Genomic DNA, 24,537 nt, shown 5'->3' on the forward strand with positions numbered 1-24,537 from the left:
GAGGCATCATCATCCTGAGTACACTGTCAGAAGATGGGATTTTTCAGAGTTCAGGCTTTCCAATAGTTATTAGCAGCTGGATTGCTTGTCTGTGATTTTTACTGACTCTAAGGGAAGGCTACAATTCGGATTTGTCTCATGTCACCTGTTATTTATTTTATTTTTTTTAAATGACATTGATTTTTATTTTAATTCTATGGACTGTGGAAAAACATTTCATATTTCACACTGCCCAGAATAATTTATGTTACGAGCTACTGTGTTCTTTTTCACAAGCTTCTCTCTTTCCCCGTGAGTCTTTTTTTGTCAGCCTGAGAATCTCTATCATAGTTCGGTGGTTACTATGTGATGACAGGTCATCAGCCCTCTGCACTCGATTCTCGTCTGTCTGGTGGGATCGTCTCGTTATTAGGAGCGTTGTGTTTGTTTACCCTGGCCTGCGGGCTGTGTTGGGTCCAGCGAGGCCTGAGCTCATATGTTTACCCTGGCACTACCTGCTTCGTGCTGAAAAACAGTGGCTGAGAAGGGGCATAACGTCAGGCATAGCAGCATATGGCTAGAGTTGCCAGGATAAATATCAGGTTCATTTGAACAGCCAAGGGGAGGGTTTCTTTTGCCCCCAGTCCACTGGTTTGCTTTAGATCCCCTTAGACATGCATGCCTTCCCCAGCACACACTCAGGGATTGATAAATTGGTGCAAATGTCTTCTAAAAGACAGTTTTATGTCAGTTCACTGGAACACAGTGAATTGAAAATTGATGAGTATACTCAAGGTTTGGGATGCACTGCTGCCAAAATATTTAAGACACGATGAGAGCGACTGCCCATTTTCCTGAATCTGGCAGTAGCTGAAGTTGAAATTGAGTTTTTCACTTTTTCTGAGCACTGTAAGGATGTTGGCGTAAAGCAGTATGCTGTATCTGTATCAACACCAACATTCCCACAGTGAATAGCTGACTTTACACCTTAAAATCTCACTCAATTTATTATGTTGTAAGGATTTAGGAGGCTGCCTCCTTGATTTGTGAAATGGATAGATGTCATTTTTCTTGGCTCTGTGTTCTTACAGTGTCAGATTGAACAGAGGGGGCTTTATTTAAAATAGACATGTTTTAGAATTGTTTACAGATTAAAAAATATATAAATAAAATAAAACTTAACCTTCAACTTTGAAGATTATTAAGACATTGGCTAATCAAAGTTTGTAAGTACAATAAAGGGCCAGATTCAGAATAGTGAGTAGCTATAGGCTTGCACGCTTGTCAGAGAATGTGATGTGGGTTTACTTGAGGAGCAGTATTAACTCCATTTGCTGTCATTTCGTGATGTAAAAGGAGAAAAAGAATTAGTTTTTTCACCACTGCCTAAACATCATACTTTCTTCCACCGTGCTACTAGTTCATCGTGTAAAAAACAGGGCAAGGTGGATCAAGTGCTATTTTATTAGCTGCCAAATAATGAATCTGGAAGCCATATTGTTAAATTAAACCAAATGTGATAATTACAAGTAGAACTTTTCATGTAGCAATATATTGGCAATATACTAGACTTCTATTAGATGTATATTTGAATGCTTGCCATTTTCTAATTTATATATCATCATAGAAGTATTTAATTTATAAAGTTATTTATAAAAGTACCTCTTGCTTCTTGATTGTGTCATATTATAGATAGCAAACCAAAAAAATTGCTTTTTTGGTTGTATTTTATGGCTTAAAGCCACGTGCTTGTCGTTTAAATCAACCTAACTACCTGCATGAGCTGACTCTGAATACACTCTGGAACTTTACCCTATGTAAATATTGACGTAAGTTTTGAACTTAAGTTTTGGTTGTTGTTTTTTTTTCTTAATCTGGGTTTTTTTTTTTTATCCTGGCAAACTTTACAATGAATCATCTCTATCAAACACCACATTCCTTCTCTATCACAGAGGAAAACCAGAGCTCTAAACACAGTAATTGTTACCCTGCAGAGGGACAGTTTAACTTTTATGTCTTTACTGAAAATTAGGAAGCTTATTAAACCAGGGTGGCCGATTCTTCCAGGCCATTTGTTTTGGGAGTTATTCTTCTCTATTTCTCTCTCTCCGAATCCCACCTGTCCTGCACATCTCATTACACATTCTTCAGCCTCGTTGTTAGTGTTGTTTGGAGTTGCCTGGCATCAGCAATGTGCTCCTGCTTTGGAAAATTTGTCTAACACATATTTTCTAACAGGTATCTTAGAGGGTAAAGATGTTAGTGACTTTAAATTGCTGTAACATCAGCAAAGTGAGTAATACCAAAACCAGAAGGTAAATGTGCTCTTGATACTTATGTTCATTGGGCTAGAAAGTGTGTGGCTAGCGTTGCCAGGATAAACATTAGCTTCATTTGGACAGCAAAGCGGGGCTTGTGTTGAATATTCCCCTTGAAATTGCTAGTGTATCTGAAGTGCTTCTTGCACCTTATATGTTATCAGTGCTGCATTACTTTGTTTCTGTGTTCCGAGAGACAGATTAAGCTGTGTTTGTGGTGTATTTGTCTGGCCATTGGCCTCATGGAAGAACAGTTTTTCTGATTGGCATCTTATAACTTCCAGAGACAGCACACTTTTTTTTTTTTTTTGGAAAACCCTTCACATGGTCAAATTGTAGAATTTAAAGGGAAAATGGAGAAATTTGCATTTAAATATTTCATGTTAATGTCTATCAGAAGGTAGTTGTTAAGATATTATTGTAAGACACTGAGTATATGAATATATATATATATATATATATATATATATATATATATATATATATATATATATATATATATATATATATATATATATATATATATATATACTTCTCAACATAACCATCTGGTACATGTTGTATATTCTTACTAATATTTATCCGATTGGATTCTTGTATATTTCAAGACTTTAGAATTATAGACAGTTTTGTGAACTTATGATACTGCGACATAAAGTTTGGATTCTCAATAATGTGAAAGCAGATACAACTTTAGAATTGGATAACTTTTGTAATAATTTAGGGCAACTTTTTGGTTGTTAATGACATTAACTGGTTGAAACCTTTATAGGTCTCTTTATTGAAGGAATATCAAAGGATGTCAGATAGATCTAGTCCAAAATTCTTAGGAAATCAGTTTTTCAAGAAAGTTACAGCACCTTACTCTACAGCTTAACCTGTTTACTTAACCTTAAAAATTCTATCTTTTCATACAAATTGGCTGGTGTGAGACCATGTTGGGAATACCAGACCCTTAAGCCACAGTGTCAGCCTGAGTGTCAGTGATTCAGTCAACTGTGTAGTCATTTTGCACCGGGCCATAGTGTGCATGGCTCTAATCACAGATCAGCACTCAGGTGAGGCTGTTCGAAGGCAGAGCGGATCTGGTTTCTCCGCTTTATCAGATGATCGTGTCCGGGGAGCAGCTTTGTGTCCTTAATGGCGCAGTCATTTCACCACTTTCCCCTGCTGAATGAGGAGAGGCCAAAGTGGACTGCTTCTCTGGAGCCTCTTAATTGCCATAGGGGACTGGAGCTATAGAGGAGACTGAGTGCGCAGACACGCAGATCTTACAAGGTCCTCAGAACTAGTAGACAAATGAGAACTCTCAAATTCTCTCCAAAAAGCTCCAAAAGGCCATCACACTAAATAATGGACATAAAAGTCAAGATATCTTGCGAGCGCTCAAATATATAGCTGTGCTTGATAGTGCTGTCTGTTGTGATACACATACAAAGCATGTACTTTTCAGTTAAGATATTGTAAGCAGTAAATCTGGCGGGTGTAATAAAACACACACATACCAGTATTTGACTTAGAGCACACCTGTGTCACCCCACTCCCCCTCAGAAGCCTGCTGTTAACCTTTCATTCTTCTACACACACACACACACACACACACACACACACACACACACACACACACACACTCATGCAGCCATGTGATCGGCTCTCCAGGGCCAACAACCCCTCTTCTACACAAGCCCTTCCCCCATGGGTTGTGAAGCTGACTGGAACTCTCCCACTCCTGTCTTCAGACGCCACCTGTAAGCAATCTGGGCTCCCTACCCCAGTCAAGCCCTCTATTTCCTTAACACTACAGCTTTACTGTGATTAATGGGCCCAAAAGGAGCCCCATACCCCATGCTGTTGACGCCGACAATCCCCCTAGTAATGTTAGATTGATTTTGTCATATGTCATACTGTGCAGTATTTCATGAAATAAAGTGAATATGAATACAATAATTAGGATTTTAATATGTAACAATTTGCACAATTCAGTTTGTAGGAAACTTTATTTGATTGAGGCTGAATTGAGGCTGAGTTCTGTCCACTAGAGACATTTACTGAGGAAGGAATAAAACACTCCGGCGTTTGCTGTTATAGGAAAATAATCAACTATGTGGTGGTGTGATTTGGGCCAACATGAAGCTCAGTTACTGAGCACAGTACAGCAAAGTTGATTATTTTCCTATAACAACATGCCACAAAAGGATGGGGGTGTGATTGTGTCTGAGATTATACCCTCTAATGGGTTGGCATACCATCCCATGGGGTGTCCCCCACCTTGTGCCCTAAGTCCCCTGGGATAGGCTCCAGTCTCACCACGACCCTGTATAGGATAAGCGGTCAAGAAAATGGATGGATGGAGGGAACATGCCACAAAATGTTTCATTCCTCTTATACCACAGCACAACACTAACCATCATTTTATATATTAAAGAATAACAAATGGTACTTTTTTATCCATTTATAATTGCAACTAAGTGTTAACCTACGCTGGAAATAAAGTTCATTTATGAGAAAGTTAGTGTGTTGTCTAGAATATTCAGATAATTGTACGTGAATAGGATTTTCAAATACAGTCTCAAGCAATTCCTTGCTTAATCTCTTGCATGTTTAAAAAAAAAAAATTTACATTATGATATATTCTGATGGTAGACTTAAAGTACAGTACTGAATAAACCATGACAGTGTGTAAAACAGCACCTTCGAGGGTCAGCAGACAGGACAGATGACAGAGAAATAGTGAGTGAGAGAGAAAGAGGGCTGAGTATAGGAAGATAGAGAAAGAATTACGGCGTGATCACAGAACAGAGATCTGTTTCCCACATGACTTCCGAAAGGGAGAGAACACTATCTCATCCTCCCATGCTCAGACACACATACACACTCTATATGCATGTCATGCATTCTTCGTGAATCCTATGCATCGTGGGAGCTGCCATCAGTCATCTCATCCTGTATGTGTGCAATAGCTGGGATTGACGTCCTTCTGTAGTGTACTTCATATCATCCTCCCATATTTGTCATCTTCAGGCAAGATGCGTGTGTGTGTGTGTGTGTGTGTGTTTGTGTGCGTGCATGTGTGTGTGTGTGTAGGCAGGATCGTAGATGCTGCTGTCTTGTCATGCGATGTGCACTGAAGTGAACGCACCCTTGACTCCCATTTCTTATCCTGTCTCTTCCCAGTAGGCCGTCTAGTGTGAGGACAGAAGCTTCCAGAAGATGAGCCAAGAGTAGAGAGAAGACAGGCTGACGACTTGAACAGAAAGAGAGAAAAAAGAAGAGGTTCCTAAAGAGAAAAAAAAAAGCTGAAATGATAACATTGGAGCCAAAATATTTGCACTTTCCTCTCCCATCGGTAGACATTTGCCCTGTCTCTGATTTTGTTGTAAACATTTTCTGACTTTTATGACATCTGATGTAAGCGGACAAAACTTTGTATAAGAAAATGGCACTCGTACTCGTACGTGGCTGACTTCCTGCGTCAACCCACACAACACGTTATAAGTGTATTATCATGTGTGCTCAAGAATACTAATCACACAGCAAGATCTAGTCAGTATTATACACCACAGCAGATTTTAATCACAAACCTTCCATGTAGTCTTCTGAAGTAGAGGTCATAGTTGCACATAACCAGTTTGTTTGTTTTTATAAAGGTCACTTCTTTTATTTTTACATTACATTATATGTACATTTGGACTAAGCATGAACAGAAAAACCAGCCCAACATGGTTTCCATCTTCTGTGTACTTAATCATAAGCATAACACACGTTATTTCAGTAGCTGCAGGTTTAAACATGTATCACGTCTTGGTGAGCTTTACCTGAAGTACCTAAAGAAAATGTGGCATATCAGATGAAAGATATTTTTGTTGAGTGACTTTATTAGTAACCACTTTATTAGGAACACCTGTACACCTGCTTATTCATGCAATCAGCAAATCCTGTTTGTTTGTTTTTTTAAACAGACTTAAGAGGATAATAATAATAATAATAATAATAATAATAATAATAATATTAATAACAATTTCAACATAACTTGTTTTCTTCCCCAGAAAACATATGACCAATCCATTCTTCGTCTTCATAATAAATTTGTAAACACTTCATAACACATGTATAAGGTTAGACTTAACATTTCTGTAATAATCCATTGTAATATAAGAACAATTTGTCAGTATTGCAATGCACTGTAGAAAGTAAACAACCTTTTTTTGTTGTTGTTGTTGTTGTTTACATAATTGGAAACAATATGCTAATCTGTTCAACTCTTTTATATATATCGGCTCGTGGCAGAAACGAAATATCGCCCTGTTCATTTCTCATCTGTAATAAAAACGTCTCCTCGATGATAAACTCACATGACACACAGTGAACACAGCACGAGCGAGTGTCTCTCAGGTTTCATTTCCTGAGAAGCTGGACGTTTGCATCACACACAGCAGTATGGTCACGTCGGGTCATGAATTTAATTATAGAAATACATATAATATATTGGTGGCATGTGAGAATATAAAGCGAGCTCTATACCGGCTTTAGCGGTCATTATTTTCAAGTCTACAGGATCACATGCTTTACTGTTTTTTTACTCTTAACAGCTTCAAGTGAACACACATTGCAGGATGTAAACCGTATCAACTAAATTATTGAAGACTTGCAAAGAATCCATCTTTCTGTGTTTGATGAAAGTGTTTTTTTTTTTTAAAAAAGCTGGTGCTTAAAATGGAGGTAAATCTTTTCCATCAGATGCTGTTGATACAGACACTTAAAACCTGGGCTCTCGGGAGGTTTTATTGGATTCTCGTTCACAGCACATTTAAAAACAAAACGAACCTTATATAACGTTATTCATTTGTCACATGTGCCATGTATCAATGGTAACATTATTCTTTCAATTCTTATAGGCGTTAATCGATGCTTATAGATGTCCTTATATAGACCTTTTAAATAAGGAATAAGAAAAGTAAGAAGGAGAAGAATATAAGAAAATATCACAGAGGTATACAGAACACCATGTGAAGTGATCTTTCGGATTGAAGAAAGATGGTGTGTGTGTGTGTGTGTGTGTGTGTGTGTGTGTGTGTGTGTGTGGATGTCCTTGGTTGTGATTGCTTTGGCTTGTGAAAGGAAAAAATGAACCAGTGAAGTTGTAAATATGTATCATATGTGCTTTTTGTTCTTTCTAGTTTTTCAGCATCGGTCATGCAGCTGTCTTTCTAAACACCGTTTATTTGGGGGGGGGTTTTGCCGTCATTTAGAACCTCTTGAGTAAATTGTGTAATTAAAGTGTTTTGCTCTCAGCAAGAGTTTGTTTGAAAGTTTGTTCATTCCATTTAAATGCTTGTGTGTGAAAATACATTTGAAATTCTAATGTAATCTGCCACTCGTCTGTTTATTTTAGAATTTTGAAGTGCATTAGTCAGCTTTACTCAGTTGTTTAGCTTGTACGTAGAAAGACTTTTTCCTCAGAAAACAGCCACTGTGAACGGCTGCTTCATCTAAATTAGCACAATCTCAAGTATTTGAGCTGAGATTACTAAACTAGTCCCGTTTTCTAAATGATGCTTGACGTGTATTTAATTGGCATCAGATGACATGTTGAAGCCAAGCCCTATGTTCTATTCGCTACTTAGCAATGAGTGTTATTGTCCTAGATTGCATATTTACTTTTATATTAATGCACTTATATATGAACACCTTCTTGAACATTTCCAGGAACTGCTTGATGGGTCAAGGGCAACATTCCTCACTATAAACTAGTGGTTGCATAGACTTCTCAATTACTATATTCATTAGTCACCACTGTGGGGATATCGACTGGGGACAGTGGAAAAAACAGTGAGGCAGACAGTGAAGAAAGCTGGCTAAATGTACTTTGTTCATCTAAAACTATTTCATATTGGATGGAGCCAAGTCTCTAGTCAACTTAGATTACACATTGTGTAAATCTCTGCTAGGGAAGGTTATTTTCTTATGCTTTAATGTAAAGTTTTCACTTTGATATCCCTTTGTGGAAAGTGTAAGAGGTGTCCACTCCAGGTATTTTTGTTGTCCCCAATTTCACACGCTTTATCCTGGTCAGAGCCTCAGGAACACTAGGTGTGATACAGAAATGATACACTGATACACTAGGTGTGATACAGAAATGATACACTGATTCATTGGGTGTGATACAGAAATGATACACTGATTCATTAGGTGTGATACAGAAATGATACATTGATTCATTAGGTGTGATACAGAAATGATACACTAGGTGTGATACAGTGTGATGCACTGCAGGTTCTCCTTAAAAGTTAAATAAAATTTTTATCATTTGACCATGGCATAGTGAAAGAACACATTCATAGCCATGGGTTGCACATCATTATCCAATCCCACTCAACTAGTATCGAGCATGGCATTCCAGCTAACCGGCTGATCCAGAATCATCCCTTGATGCTATTCAAGCTAGACAATGCATCCTACATCTAAAGAAGGCTGGCCACTGAGATATAAGGACATGAGATTCCACGCTGTGCACTCTCATTTCCAAATGCAACAAGAGACTGAGCCATTAGGCCAGACTGCATTTTAAGAACTTTAAGAACGATCCGTCCTTATATAGTGCAGTATGCTATTCAGACTTATTATTTTGTACTTTTATTGCATTTATAGTTTGAAAAGCATTGTATCTAGAACTGTAATGTGCAGCCTGTTAATTACTGTTAACTGAATCGTGATTGGACACATTCCTTGCTGTTTTTTTTTTTTTTTTTTGTCTTGTTTTGTTTTGTTTTTTAAATCAGCATTTAACTGCAATAAAAAAAAAAAAACAGCTTTAAAATCTTGCTTTCCTGAATCAGTTTTTGCTTTAACTATGGAAAAGTCAGCTAGTTAACTACTTTTTTTTATTATTATTTTTATTTTTACAACTTGTAAAAGAATCTGAATTGTTATGCAATACCTACTACAAACCCATTCATAGAAGTTCAAATGAATAAAATAATAAGCCAAAACTTTACAAAGACACACAAAAGCCCTTGCTGTGTTTGGGGAACCTCTTTATATCAGGTGTGCGTTTAAAAGTAAAGGTGGAAGTTTAAATAAGAGAAATCACCTTTTAAGTGCAAACTTTCCAGGAGGTCCATTTAAATTTAAAATTTTCATCTAAATAAGTCACATAAAGTCTCATGTTTGAAGATGAATTATCTTATACCACAAAAAAAGTGAGTTTAGGACTAGGAGTGTTTGTCTCTGAACACAATGGTTAATCTGTTAATCAGGACATCTGCTTAATTAAGTCAAGGCAGGTTTAATGACCAGCTTAGGCTTGAAATGCCATGTGGTAATGTACTAAGCATTTGGCTAAGGCCTCAGACAAGGTTTTTAGTAAAGCCCACACCTCTTTTCACAGCTGCCCTCCATTTTCCGCAACCCCCACCTGCAGGAATCGGTGTGCATGCCCCCCTGAAGTACTTCCAGACTGAAGCTGAGCAGCCATCGCGCTCCAGCCGTTTCAAATCGCTTGACTCAGTAAGCATGGCTGCAATCACAGCTAATCAAGCTATCAGCATGAAGGCATGTCGATTACTGTGAAATATATGTATGTATATATATATATATATATATATATATATATATATATATATATATATATATATATATATATATATATATATATATATACTAAGAGAGAAGCACTTTTATTCTCCAACAATTTGTTGTGGTGCAATAAATTTCACAGAAGTCATAGAAATGGAAGTCAAAACATACAGGATATAAATGTAAGGGCTCAAGTAAGAAAATATCTCCTAGTTCCTAATTAACCCTGAAATGGAGTTCTTTTTATGTGTTTTTTGAACAGTTTAGAGCTTTTAGTTTGTTAATAATTATTGGTGTACCTTTATGGTTCTACATTGAACTGTTAAGAGAGAAATCCTCTTGGAGTTTCGATTTATACTATTGCATATTTGTCATTTGCAGTTGCTGACTTTATAGTTGGTAGATTTAATACGTTTATTTAGTAATATTTGATTCTTTAAACAACCACCACCAACAACAATAACAACAACCACCAGCAACAACCACAATATATACAGTACCGTGCAAAAGCACTCTCTTTTTTTTCTTTAGTACAAATTTTGTTATAAACACTTATTTTATGAATTCTGCATTATTGAGTCAGTACAAAAAATGTATAAATATAAATAAATAATAATAATAATAATGCTACATGAAAAATGTTTGTATGTCAGTAAAGAATGCAACATTTTATGTAAGAATCACTTTTCAGATAAAAACCGTAATGAAGGCTAAAAAACATAATGAAACTCACCAGCATATTTCCTTATAAAACTGCGCAAATTGTACCCGAGACTACTATTTAAGGGGGAAAAGCGAAGGCTTGTCATGCCAAATATTATTATTTGTTATTATTATTTAGTTTATTACTGTTTACTGCACAGTGTGGTATTTCATTATTTTTGAAGGCATTTCTTTTTATGCATATATACAGAGAGAGAGAGAGAGAGAGAGAGAGAGAGAGAGATTAAAAAGGATAATTGTTTTTCTGGTCCTTACATGAAATTCTAACAGAACAGAACTGGGCTATATCACACACATATTTAAGGCTTATGAAGGTGAGAGCATTAAATGCTTTGTGATGCTGGTTTGTATGTGAAGGTAAAGATGCTGGTGGTGTAGGATTGAGGCTCGAGTGTGTTAGACTGGAGAAAGGAGATGGGCGGGTGGAGAGATATTTAGTGTCATAGTAATGAGAAATCCTGTGTAGAATTAGAGGAGACAGCAAATACATACCTATAGTATACAGATGAAGAGGTCAGAGAGCTGGATAGAGTAAAAACTAATTCCATTCACTCAGGTTAAAAAGGCTCTATTTGTTTGTTTGATTTTAATGTTTATTATTATTATTATTATTATTATTATTATTATTATTATTATTATTATTAATCTAGTAATAACATGAAACTCTAACAGAACTGGGCTAGTCACACATATTTAAGGTTTATGAAGTTGAGTGTATTAAATCCTTTGTGTTGTTGGTTTGTATATGAAGGTAAAGATGCTGGTGGTGTAGGATGGAGGCTCGAGGTGTTAGACGGGCAAAAGGAGATGGGTGGGTGGAGAGATGAAAAAAAACAAGCTTACAAGCAGCTGCACTACATCTGTCTTACACTGACATGTGGCATTTGTGAAGTTCAAAAGAAGTTTTATAATGATGCAGCTGCTTGTGCGTGTGTATGTGTGTGTGTGTGTGTGTGTGTGTGTGTGTGTGTGTGTGTGTGTGTGTGTGTGTAAATGTAAAGGTGTGTAGATTTTTTTTCTACTCCTGAGTGAAGCGTTTTTTGAAAATTAATTTGTTTAATAAATTAGCCCAGGTTTTAAAAAGAAAGACAATTCTCACTTTCAACACAGGAAATGGGTTAGAGCTTGAAAGGCTAGATTTAAAACAAGAGCTTTTATATAGTTTCAGAACAGTAGAATAGCAGTCCCCTCCTTTTTCCAGCTCCCCCTCAAGTGTATGAAACAAAGATATTACATAAGCAGCTTTGCCCATGTGTACCCACTGATCCTGATGGATATTTCAAAGGCCATTAGAGCTTATTAAAGGCAGTCAGTTGTAGGATCACATAGTTAATAGTTACAATGAGGGTCTGAGCAGTGTGTGTGTGTGTGTGTGTGTGTGTGTGTGTGTGTGTGTGTGTGTGTGTGTGTGTGTGTGTGTGTTGTGGGGGATTGGTGGGAAAGTGTTTTTAAAACTCGGGGTATTCACTGTGTTCCATTTGTGCCTGATGCCCTGCTTGATTCTCTGGAGCAGCACCTGCTCTACATGCCCAGAGGTCACCTGTCAAGAGGTCAATACCTAAAGTCAAAGGTCATGTCACAGAAACTCAGAAATGATTGAGAATGTAGATGGCCTCATCAGGGCAGGTGTTTGTCTTTGTTCTATCTCTTGGTTTTTTTCTGTCCTAGTTTTTTTTATTTTTTTATTTTTTTTATTTTTTATGGCTGTTACAAGTGGCGTTAAAGTGAGAGCAGAATCTTATACATATTGATTGATTATAAAAGCACATACATCATTCACAAAACCCATAGAACAGCTCATGTCAGTAAAACAAGGTATGTTTAAAGTGTGAGGTCTAATGCAGCTTAAAATATGATCTCGCACCATCTGTTTCCTATTACATTTTTCATTAGCACTGATTAGGTTTCATTTCCAGAATGATAAAAGCCTGGAAAAGGTTCCTTTCTTGCATTTCTTATCGCTTATTTCAGGGCTAAAACTGCAGTTTGGGATTAAGCCCAGACCTTGTACTTTTGCAATACATCAGCTCAGTCTTTTGTTTGTATGTGCTTTTATTGCTGATACATAATAACCCTTAAATACATTTTCAGTCAGTTTACAGTTTTAATGTTACAGCAAACCAATAAATGTTATTAAATTCATGGTCTTATTTAAATTGCATAAAGGTAATAGATGCCATCTTTTTCTGTGTGTGTGTTTGCTTGTTTTATTAAAGCCCTTTTGAGAAAAGCCTCCAGGAAAGTTATGTATAAAAGGGAGCCCCCTGGTGGCAGTAAAATGGAAGTAAACAGTTTTATTATACAACAGCAACAAAAAAAAGCTGAACTCCTTCCAGTACATGAAGAAATTATTATTGAAATAATTTTATCATCATTATTTCAGAAAAGTAAACCAGAGAGATAGACATCACAAATACAATTTCTTGTGGGTGAGGCCTCGCTGCTCTGAGAGAGATCATATGTGATGAATCACTTGCGTGATGAAGTCATCTGCGGGGGATGCGGGAGGGATTACCTGGAACTCTGAGGGCATGTTCAGGGCACTTCAGTTTTATAGTATTTCACTCAGCTTTAATGGCTGTGGGTTTTCTTCCCACTTGTGATGTGGTCTCTGTGTAGGAATGCCTCCTCACCCAGATTCATTACCCATGCACATTTCATCTCCCCTTTTATACTCATCTTGCATGAGAACCGTTAGTTCTGTGAGTAAGTGTGATTGAAAATCCTCATATATTGTTTTGAGAAAAAAAACAATAATTGTCACAATGTAGACACTCCCGAAACATTTGCTTAGTGTCGCAGTCTCACGGACGAGATGATGGTCTGATTCAGTACACAATGTGGTCACTGAAAACATCTCTTATTCTTCCTCTTTTTAAACAGCAGCCCTTGACACTCAGACAAGCTTTGCTTAGACTTCATTTTTTTAGGTTCTGGATTACATTGGCTTGTTTATACATATGTATCTGTAGAGTTTATATAATATTACTATCCATCCATAAGTTTAGAACTATAATTTCTTTCATATGATCAGTAATGGTATGGCATATTGGTATCACAGTGTACTGTGATATGGAAGTGTAACATTGTTATAGCTTTAACCTCGTGGTATAGCATAGAGATGAAGTCATCTCACAGGTCCATTTAAATATATCACATGACAGAGTAGCCTACTTAAAAAATAAATGCACGTAATATCTGAGGACAGTGTGTTTCTGTGCTGCTTTGGTAAACCACTGAAGGCTATGTATAATATTAGAAGTTTCCATAAGCAACATATTGAGCCCTTGCTTGGCTGCTGCAGTGTTAAATAAACATTCCCCTATGCAAATCTGTTTTATCGTTCTCATATGGATGCCATGAATTTTTTTCACACCACTCATACCATCTACTATCATTTTAAGGTGAATGACTGACAGAACAAGAGGTGAGTTCAAATATCTCCATCTAAAACAAGACCATGTTATTACGTTACCAACACAACAATGTATTCTTTATTGTAGTCATTTAACAATTTGTTAATTTTTTTATTCTTTTGTGTGGGGGGAAAATATCACAGTGAGCAACTCGAGGTGTTCAACAGGCAAAGCTATGACATTATATCAGGGAATAAGAAAGGAATAAAACATTTGGGGACGTATTGTTATAGGAAAATAATCAACAATAGGGTGGAGTGATGCAGCCTGATTAGAAACAGCTACTGTTACCACGCTGAAGGTGATTATTTGCCAATAACACTGTCCAGAAGTGTTTTATTCCTCTTTTACCAAAGCAATTTGCCAAAGATGCATTCATTAAAGCATGATCACTGCAATTGATCCAATTATAGTTATACTTAATGTTGTGTGATGTCTGCAAAACCAGTTAGATCTTGTTATTACTTACATTATAGCAGCTATAAAAAACAGTTGTTCTCTCACCTCTTGAAGTTAATAAGAAAAAACGCATCTTACTGAGAAACAAATTGTTACAGCTTTTCCTCTGACTGTTACAAAGTGCTTACACTGGAGATTCCTTTCAAAATTTTTTTTAAAACGTCACCATATCAGTGATTATCCATTGTTTCTTGGGTAAACAGACGTATGTTTTTATTTGTTTATTATTTGGATTAGCTTGTATGGAATGTCTGACATGCAAGTCCCTTAATAGTTACTATAGAAACTATAGCATATTAGAATGAGCTCATTAATATACACCTGGGATTACTGTCAGAGCTGATGTTACAGAAAATAAATCACTACCTTCTGACCAATCCCGTTCAACAACGCTGACTCACGGAAAAGTCAGAAGTACATGTACTAGGAAAACATGCAGCTAGACGTAAGCTTTCGGGTTACATAGTAACTCTGATTGTTCTTTCTGTTTCGTCAGGTGCAGTAGTAAAAGACATTGGTGTGATTGTTGACTCCAGACTTTCATTTGAAGCTCATGTAGATAATATTACTTGGATAGCGTTCTTTCATCTCAGAAATATTGCTAAAATAAGAAACACAATGTCACTACATGATGCAGAAAAATTAGTTCATGATTTCATCACCTCTTGGTTGGATTATTATAATGCCTTGCTGTCTAGATATTCCAGTATGAGCATAAACAAGCTCCAGTTAGTCCAGAATGCAGCAGTCCTTACTGGAACCAGAAGATACGACCACATCACCCCTATCTTATCCACATTGCATTGGCTCCCATTCAAATTTCACATTGATTATAAAATACTACTATTCACTTATAAAGCACTAAATGGTCTCGCGCCACAGTACCTGAGCAAACTTATGATCTTTTATGTACCACCACACCCACTTTGATCAAAAGGTGCAGGCTCTTTGTTGGTATCTTGAATAGTGAAGGCTACTGTACACCAGGTGGCAGAACTTTCTCTTACAAAGCCCCACAGTTATGGATCAGCTTTCCAATTCATGTTATAGATAGTATGTATATTATGTAATCCAAACACACTTTTCCATTCCTTTTAATGAAATAGCCAATTAAACCCCATCTAGGAGACATTCTTACATGTATATGTGAAAATTACCAGACAGGACCCACATCACATGTACACAGAGATGCACGTAGAAATACATACACTTTCAACCAGTCTCAGTTGCAAATATATATAATACATTAACAATATGTGAAGTTGTAATACAATACATGGTCTTTAGAAAGACCTAGACTGTTGAATTATTGTCAGAGCAATTCTTAATGATTAATCTAGCCCTTCAGTAGATGTTCCGAGTTTTATGACCAAACTTAAGAAAATAACAGAATTATGACAGGCTGATGATAGAGTGAGAGAGAGAGAATTTTATGTAGACCTGGGATGCCTGCCGCTGCCATTCTTTCAGACCCAACTCAAAATTCACCACACTGGTGTGACTTCATCAGGATCACATGGGAGCATGGGTATGGACAAGTGTCTGAAAGCTTACCGGAGCGATATCATTGAGATGGTAGTGGGGCAAGGGGCACGTAGGGGTGGGGTGCAAATGAAGGACTTGGAACCATCGGTGTGTATGTGAACAAGTGTTAATCCCTGGATGAATTGTATACACACTCAAGAGGTGCCAAGAAAGACTGGATGTTGGATCTCGAGCAGATATAATCATTCCTCTCTCCTGTAAACAGGTAAGGGACTCACTATATGGGTGACTAGCTTTTAGAAAATAGACTTGATTGGCTGAGCTGTCATAAATATCCTAATTAATGCTGGTAATAAGTCATCATAGCATCCATAAGAGGTGATTCAATTGATAATTCATTTACCAAATGAAATGTCCTGTACTAGTGAATTTCCACAAGGTGCAAAGATGGTTCCTGTGTTTGTTTACCACTAATGGCCTCGTTAGTACTGATACTGTACATGGTCGACACTCTAGAGGTGAGGACAACCAAAACTAGTCTCTTTATTCTAATCTTTTCTTTTGAAAATAGAGCAATTAACCCATAGCAATAAACACAGCTACACACAAAATGTGTTTATGATATTTGATTTTCAAAGCCAAAAATGTATATCTCTAAATTCATGTCTCTTTCGCTTTATATTTTTAAAAATGTATAAATCATTTTGCAAAATATATCATGAAATAATATACATCCTCCACTTCAACATTGTTATTATATTACATTATAATCAATATATTATAATCAGTGATTATCAATATTAATATACAGTATATGTTCCAAATATCTGTGCATTTATAATGTATCTTTCAGATAAATACAGAGTTGTTTATGTATTGTTGGTCTACTAAACAGAAATTTTTTTATTATTATTTATTTATTTATTTTTGCTCTGGGCCATTTGACATTGGAATAAATGTAATGTGGCCCATTACCTAAAATGTGTTTGACACCCCTGATCTAGAGCTGTCATACGGAATATGCTTTCAGCTCTGAGACGTGGCACTTTAAGAACCTCTGGTATATACACTGTAGCTGGAAATTCAAGCTTTAAAGTAAATACAAAGTAAAAACGTAACAGTCGTCTGACAAGCTGATGGCACTCAGAGAGGTTAGTGTTTCCCCTTTTATTTCTTTATAAAATACCTTATAAAATGCCATTTTTTATATGTACTTTTTTGTGTATAATAATATAAATGAATGGGACTAATGATGGAAGTGTTGATGGTGATCAAATGAGACTTAATGCACAAGCAAAACATAAGTGCACCTATTGAGCTATGGATAGAATTTGAATTGAGTTTCAAATGTCATTACATAGACTTTGCTGTATAATTAAAGAAAAAGATTTAAGAAGGAAAATGTGAGAAGGGAAAATAAGAGATGGATGTGCTTCGTGTGAAAGTGCATTAGTCAGTGTGTGTTTATATTGAGCTTACAGAATTGTTTAACCATGACACGTGTTTGGTTTGTGGCCAGAGTCAGCTGACTGCCACACTGCTAACCTCTGTGGTGGCGGCAGTGTTTGGCTCGCTGCAGATTGGATACCACACCGGCAATGTCAACTCTCCAGCAAGAGTGAGTACATGACTCTGGGTAGCATGGCACGAACATGCATATTTCACTGAGTAAACGTTACAAAGTCGTGAGAGCTTTCTATTCAGCCAGCCATGGTCTTAGAAGGCTTTATGTTTACAGACAGGTAGCTATGATGTCTGGACTGTGTTGATTTATCAGCTCGGTGTGTGGATACTGTGCAACGTTCTCCAGTTGGTATTTCATTCCAAAGCTACCAGGATGGCCTTCCAGGTCTTAGTCATGTCTTTCAAGTGGATGAAATGCAGTCTCTTAAAGTATATTCATTAATTATGTGAATTTGGCATGAAAATGGTATCTGATGTCATAACTTCAATACACATACTTTTAAAATGTGAAATTATGACAACCTTCTCACTGATGTACACAAGAGAATGCATGTTAATAAGGACCTTTGTCTAATTTAGAGCCATTTTAGGAGCCTCTTCATATCAACATTTGGTTTCAAGAAACCTTGGGAGATTTTAGGGTATGTAAAGCTGCAACTCACAATGTGTTTGCACTAGAATTATCAGGAGTAGTGGGGAAAAACTATCCTAAATGCCAGGCTATCAGAAATCAAAGCACCATTAACCCACAATGCACAAAATCCCATTTTTATTTATTTATTTATTTATTTTTACATATTTATTTGCCTACTCCTTTTAACAATAGATATTGTCATAAAGCAGCTTTACAGAAGTCCCTATCTCCCAAATGAGCAAGTTGAGACATAATTAGGAAGAAACCAGATTCAAAAGCACTTGTTATACTTTATTTACTCAGATCATTGAAGACTTTTTCAATCTGACATGGAAATCAAGACACAATCAGTCCATACCAGAAAACAGTTTGAGATTTCTATGGGCTTTCTCAGTCAGCATCAAGGACTTTGGAGCCCTGTTGGGGTCACTGGGCGTCAAAGGCCTGGCTGATTCCTATGGGAGGTGAGAATTGGTTTTAGGAATTTGCCTTGTTTAGTAAAAAACCTGTTGAATACTTATTGGTTATAATTTTATTTTACCCCTTTTTTTTCCCCTGTAGGAGAAATGCCATTCTCATAGCAAACTCTTTGTCCATAGCAGGCGCCTGTCTGATGTTCCTTAGCAAAAAAGCTGAATCTTTTGAACTTCTTATTGTGGGCCGTTTCATTTTTGGCCTTTTCTGTGGTCTGGTGATGAGTCTGAACCCGCTGTATATCCAGGGTGTGTCACCAATTAACCTCCGCGGTGCCTTTGCAACTCTCAACCAGGTTTCTTTTGCCTCTGGCATTTTCCTGGGCATGGTGAGAGACCACACACGTTCTCTTCATCTCTTGTTCATCCTTTAAAAACTCTCTAATTATGATCTGGTTCTCATCAGTGGAAGACTAACCTAGACTAATCTTGTTGTTTGTGGTGGATGTTACAGGTGGTTGGCTTAGAACCAGTCCTGGGCACATGGAAGTACTGGGCGTTTATGCTGTCTCTGTCCCTTATTCCAGCTGTCCTTCAGTATATAGTCTTGCCTTTTTGCCCTGAGAGCCCACGCTATTTCTTCATCAACTGTGGCAAAGAGCAAGAAGCCGAAGCTGGTGGGTGTGAGAGAAATTTACAGCTTCAGACTTTAATGTATAATTTGTTATCACTTGTTATATCTCATCTGCATATCTCATTTTCATTTGATCTTCAGCTTTAAGAAGGTTAAGAGGAAACTCTGACAAGGTGACAAAGGAAATGGATGAGATGAGAGAGGAAGCATCTCACAGTGAAGCAAGAGTAACTATCAGGGAATTCTTCATCAAACGCTGCTACAGACAGCCCATAATACTTGTTCTAATCATAAACCTGGGCAGCCAGTTATCCGGATTCAACGCGGTTAGTGTTCATTAAGCAAAACTGAACGTCCTTATTCATGCCAACCATCATCTTTGATTTTGTGCTGTTTTGGGTAAAGACATGCCCTTACACTGGAGTGTGCAAAAGTTTGCACACCCTTGGGACTAAATAAAGAGGAAATGTAATTTATAGAAACATTTAATGTGTTCAGTTTCACAGATGATTTTTTTATTATCACTAGTGAAAAAACAGTCAAATAGTGTGTACTTATAGTGTGGAAAACTATATTAATGAAAAAGTTAGCATTTCCCTTTCTGTATGTGATAAAAAATATTCTCTAATAACGTGCATGTACACCAACCGAGCTTGTGTTCTCTATATGCAGGATGCATTTAATTATACTATTTTTGCTGTGTTCTTTCTAGCACATCTTTTATAACTTTGCCATTGTCATGGCCTTTGCAAAATCCATTTCAAAGAGCTTTATGTCAGCATTTATATATTGATATTTTTGAATTGTTGTCTTGTTCTCACATTTCATCTTCTTCGTGCAATTTCATGTTTTTGTAAAATAGTGGTATAATTCTCTCTTTTTCCATTCAGAAAGTATGGAGCACACAGACCTTTGCAATCATCTGTAATTCCTTTTTCTTTTTTAAAAAAAATTATAATTAAATGAATATATTTAAAACAAAAAAATAGAATCATTGAATGCAGCCCTGTTTTGTGAAAGGGGACATACTGCATATTATAGTGATCTGTAAGTCCACAAATGTGGTTTCAAAGGAGAGCATTGGTACTTTTTCCATCCCAGCTAAAAAGCTGAATAGGAATGGCACAAATCCATACTAATATTCTCCTTAAAACCCACAACACCACAGCATCTTTTCATCTCATTTTCATCAATAATTTCTTCAGTGGTTTATGGTGGATTTTGTCTCTGTTCCAACCACCAGATATCACTCAATGCGACTCATGCATCATTAGGAACCTCGTTTTAAAATTCGATCTTTTTAAGTCCTTCTATTTCTCTGATTAAATACCACACTGTCTCTTACTTCATTTTCAGATCATAAATTATTCAACGAAAATATTTACCAAGGCCAAATTTGAAGAAGCAAAATATCTAACACTTGGAGTGGGAGCTATCAACGTGGCGTTCACCATCGTGTCTGTGAGTGTTAGAACGTTCCAGTATATTCCGAGCTGTGTGTGATTTGGGGACACAAATTGTGATATTTGAAATAATAATAATAATAATAATAATAATAATAATAATAAATACATCAATAACAACAAACTTTTAGTGAAAATATTCTGTCTATTCTTCTTCTGTATTAACAATGACATTCAGATACTCTGAAACATTTTTGTCTCCTTGAAACTTTTTTTAAACAGGAAGGTATGCTTTGTGCTATTTCATGATTTGGCATTTGTTTCTTCTCAAAGTTGTTCCTGGTGGAGAGGGCGGGGCGCAGGAAGCTGCTACTCACTGGCTTCCTATTGGTAGCTTTTTGTAATTTACTTATGACCATCACAGACTTATTGCTGGTGAGGTTAATGCATTTGTTTTACAAAAAAAAAATGGTGAATGTACTCAACATGAGGAATCTGTGTAATGATAATGATAATAGAAATGATAATGTCATTCACTTTATACCTCCTCAGGATATAGTCCCGGACATTCGTGGTGTTCAGGTGCTTGTGGTGTTTATCCTGATTTCAGCATATGAGCTGGGTCCAGGGCCTATCTCTTGGTTCATTGGTTCTGAGCTCTTTGACCAGCCGGCCCGATCCATCGCCATGGCTTTCACCAGCATGCTTAACTGGGGAGGGAAATTCCTTCTAGCCCTCCTTTTCCCACCATTATTGGTATGTCGTTTCTATCCTTTACAACTAAAGAAGTCCTAAGATCAGTTAGGATATAAATAGAAGAAAAGGCCAGGGAGTAACTGCATTATACTACAGTAATAAGCAAGATGTAGTAGAAGGTCAACATATTGGACAAAGTTTAAAGAAACAGAATGTTTCCGACATTCCCTCATGATCTGTGTAAACAAAGTACTTTTGAAGCTGTTGGAGATGAAACCAGTTGATATTTGAAATTGCTGATAATGTAATAATTGCCAGCAAAACATGCCAGGTATATTTCCATCTATCTATCTAGCTAGCTAGCTAGATAGCTAGCTACGTGCAATTCTTCAGGATGTGCAAGTATTTATTAATAACAGAGCTACTAGAATCACAGGCCCTAAAGAATTAGTATTTGTCACCCATCATTGCTGAAGTTGTTTATTGTCTCTGGTAAGAGATGCAATCAGCTGTACATCAGAGGATACTGGCCAATCATTTTGTCAAGCACCTTCGCACCACCAGAAGGAATGATTTCTCCTTTCAGTGGTGAGGTACTTCAACAGTGATGTACAAAATTATTAATGGCATCTCTCTCTGCATTGCTAGTTGTTGCCACAGGAGCAATGGAATGAGGAAGTAAGGTAAAGTACGGAAAAAGTACAGAAAATCTACACTCTCCAAACTTTGGAATGAATGTAGGGTTTTGTCCACAACCATTATCAACTATCAGTCATTTATCTTCTGGTTTTACCTCCTACAGCCTCAGAAACACTTCGACTTTGACATCTGGCTTTATATATCGAGTGCTCTACTAATAAGTTGGCCCATGGCTGCTCAGTTCGTTCAGTTGGTTTAATATCTGGAACAATATGTTCGATATCCCCAGTGATCAGCGATGTTGAGAAACCGGATACGAAAACTTCTTCTGTTTTGCATATCCTGACTCATTTCCTTGTCATTGTTAATATTATGCATTCTACATTTATGTTCCTCGTTCCAGCACCTGTGTGGAGCTTACGTCTACCTCCTCTTCATGTCCATGGCCTTGATAGCATTTACTTACACAATGTTCCGCCTCCCGGAAACGAAGGGCCGAACTTTTGATGATATTGCTGCTGAGTTTCGTGGGGCAGAGAGCATTCCCCTGCATAACAAAACAAGTTTCAATACTTTCACATGAACAAGGAGTCACTACAGTATGGCTCCTCTGGCTCAGGCACAGACAAGACCACAATGACCCGCAAAGAGGTTCATGTATTCAGTCCAACTTAGCAATGATTAGTCCATGATTCAACATGGTAATACCTTATTTTTTACTACCTCTTACGGTGTTCAATGCAGTTCTGAGTGTTTAGGATTTGTGTAAATTAACCAAGAACAATGCAAACATGTTGTTCCACAATTACGAATAAAATATAACACATTCGCCCATCTGCATTCACTCACTGGTCTGATACACATTTTTATACATCCATTAAACAGAGACCTATGAACAGCCTTAGTAATAAACAGGGCAAACCGCTTTGATTGAATTGTTTATGAAATCTGACATTTGTCTTGCTTACAACAGTTTTCCAAGTTTAATAAACCACAGTACCTTGTTGAAACAGAACCGGACTATGAGTCGACAAGACTCCTTAATAATAACAATAATTCCATAGAAGAGTTTATGTTCAGATCTTTGGCACTGTTATGCGCAGTAAACAGTAGTTCTTTTTAAACTGTTTAAAATGTGACCCGCATTGGCTTTTTTATTGTGCTTACTAGGATGCAAGAATAGAATAAGACAATAGCTCTTTTCACCATTATATAGTAAGTCGAGATTGAATGGGGTTTTATGATTGGCGATGAGATTTCCATTTTCATTGGTTCATTTGGTATTCATTACACAGGAAACAGTCCAAGCATAGAGTGTTGTTGGATCTGAGCCGTTTTCTTTCTTTCTTTCTTTCTCTCTTTCTTTCTGTTTCGTTCTTTCTGTATTTAACAGGGACAATGCATAGTAATCAACCTCATATTAATTATGTAAATGTCAGATTTTGCAAAATGACTCATTTTCATCTGCTGTCCATGGGCAGGTTGATGTTTAAGAAAAAAAGAATAAATAGGACCAAGAAATGTGGTTACATAACACATAAAACACTAAAAACTACACCAGACATGTACATATGAGAGAACTGGCAAGTATTTCACCACAACCTTGTGGCCGTTGCTTTAGAACCAGCTGGGAACACAACCCATGATACAATCTTAATTTATGTGAGCATTACAAACATGCTACATTATATAACTGTTCCAGACGTATTTTCTCATTTGTAAGTCGCTTTGGATAAAAGCGTCTGCCAAATGAATAAATGTAAATGTAAACTAAACAATAACTGGCACTTCTTCTTTTCCAGCAACCATATTTAAAACATTTTGAGAATAATCCTATATATTAAAATCTCATAAATTCACAGGAAGTTCACTCCAATGTGATGTATAGAAAGAAAATACTTTATAGATTGACTAAAATTTCCATAGATTTTCCTTAATGCTATTGTATAATCACCTCTTCCAACGGCCCTAGTTGACCTATATGTGATTTGATAAATAAATATACATAAATTCTTCTAACATTGGAGGAGCTCATTCAGAATGACATTTCATTTTCCAAGATTAAAAATCCATACCTTCTATGTTTCTTATACATGTCTTCTACTTGATTAGGTACTACAGCTGCATTACATAACAGCCTTTAGGTTTTCATAATTAGTTTCAAGGAAACAACGAGAAGAAGAAAGAGACAGATGACTGACCTAATGCTTTGACATAACTTTCTAACAGTTTATCGTCCCACATGCACAGTATCTTAATTCAAAACAGTATGGTCAACATGGAGCCAGTTACTTCAGCCAAGTTACACAAGTGAAGGTCTCTCACATAGAAACTACCCAAACTGTGAATAAATCACGATCACACGAACAGTGAATAATAATCAAGATTCAGGGTACAAGATTCAAAAGTTTATTAGTTACATGCACATTCATAGCAGGTCCAAAAGGTGCAGTGAAATGAGATGCAGCAACTCCAAAGCCTGTGCATAGCAAGAAAAATAAATAGACTATACAGACAATATAACAATGGGTATAGGGCTGAGGAAGAATGCAGACAAAACAAGATCATACAAAAAACACACGATTATGTGTATGTATTTACTATGTATGTATGTATGTATGTATGTATGTATGCATGTATGTATGTATGCACATATACCATATGTGACGTACAATCAGATGTGTGTGTGCATGTATTAA

The 24,537-nt window shown here is 36.7% G+C and overlaps 2 protein-coding genes across 11 annotated transcripts in view; both read left to right on the forward strand.

Moving 5' to 3' along the window:
* The window catches only part of smoc1 (SPARC related modular calcium binding 1), a 69,575-nt gene extending 55,549 nt beyond the window's left edge, over positions 1-14,026 (forward strand). For 4 of the 10 annotated variants that reach the window (XM_047157824.2, XM_017475940.3, XM_047157823.2 and 1 more), the window contains one exon: positions 9,685-12,774. In XM_047157824.2, coding sequence (XP_047013780.1) covers positions 9,685-9,866 — 182 coding nt within the window. In that variant the 3' untranslated portion in view covers positions 9,867-12,774. Of the gene's footprint in view, positions 1-5,471; positions 7,665-9,684; positions 12,775-13,999 lie in introns of those variants that run through there. The other 6 variants (XM_017475942.3, XM_017475941.3, XM_017475944.3 and 3 more) reach the window with 4 other exon arrangements.
* A 134-nt stretch (positions 14,027-14,160) lies between these two features.
* Positions 14,161-23,397, forward strand: LOC108269854 (solute carrier family 2, facilitated glucose transporter member 1). Its single transcript, XM_053682732.1, has 10 exons — positions 14,161-17,106; positions 17,475-17,573; positions 18,357-18,517; positions 18,615-18,855; positions 18,981-19,143; positions 19,242-19,426; positions 20,457-20,561; positions 20,837-20,938; positions 21,056-21,259; positions 22,242-23,397. The coding sequence occupies exons 1-10, from the start codon at positions 17,092-17,094 to the stop codon at positions 22,419-22,421; spliced, it is 1,455 nt and encodes a 484-aa protein (XP_053538707.1). The 5' UTR covers positions 14,161-17,091; the 3' UTR covers positions 22,422-23,397.
* Positions 23,398-24,537: the final 1,140 nt, after the last annotated feature.

Source organism: Ictalurus punctatus, chromosome 9 (assembly GCF_001660625.3).
Source record: "Ictalurus punctatus breed USDA103 chromosome 9, Coco_2.0, whole genome shotgun sequence".
In the NCBI taxonomy this organism is placed as follows: domain Eukaryota; kingdom Metazoa; phylum Chordata; class Actinopteri; order Siluriformes; family Ictaluridae; genus Ictalurus; species Ictalurus punctatus.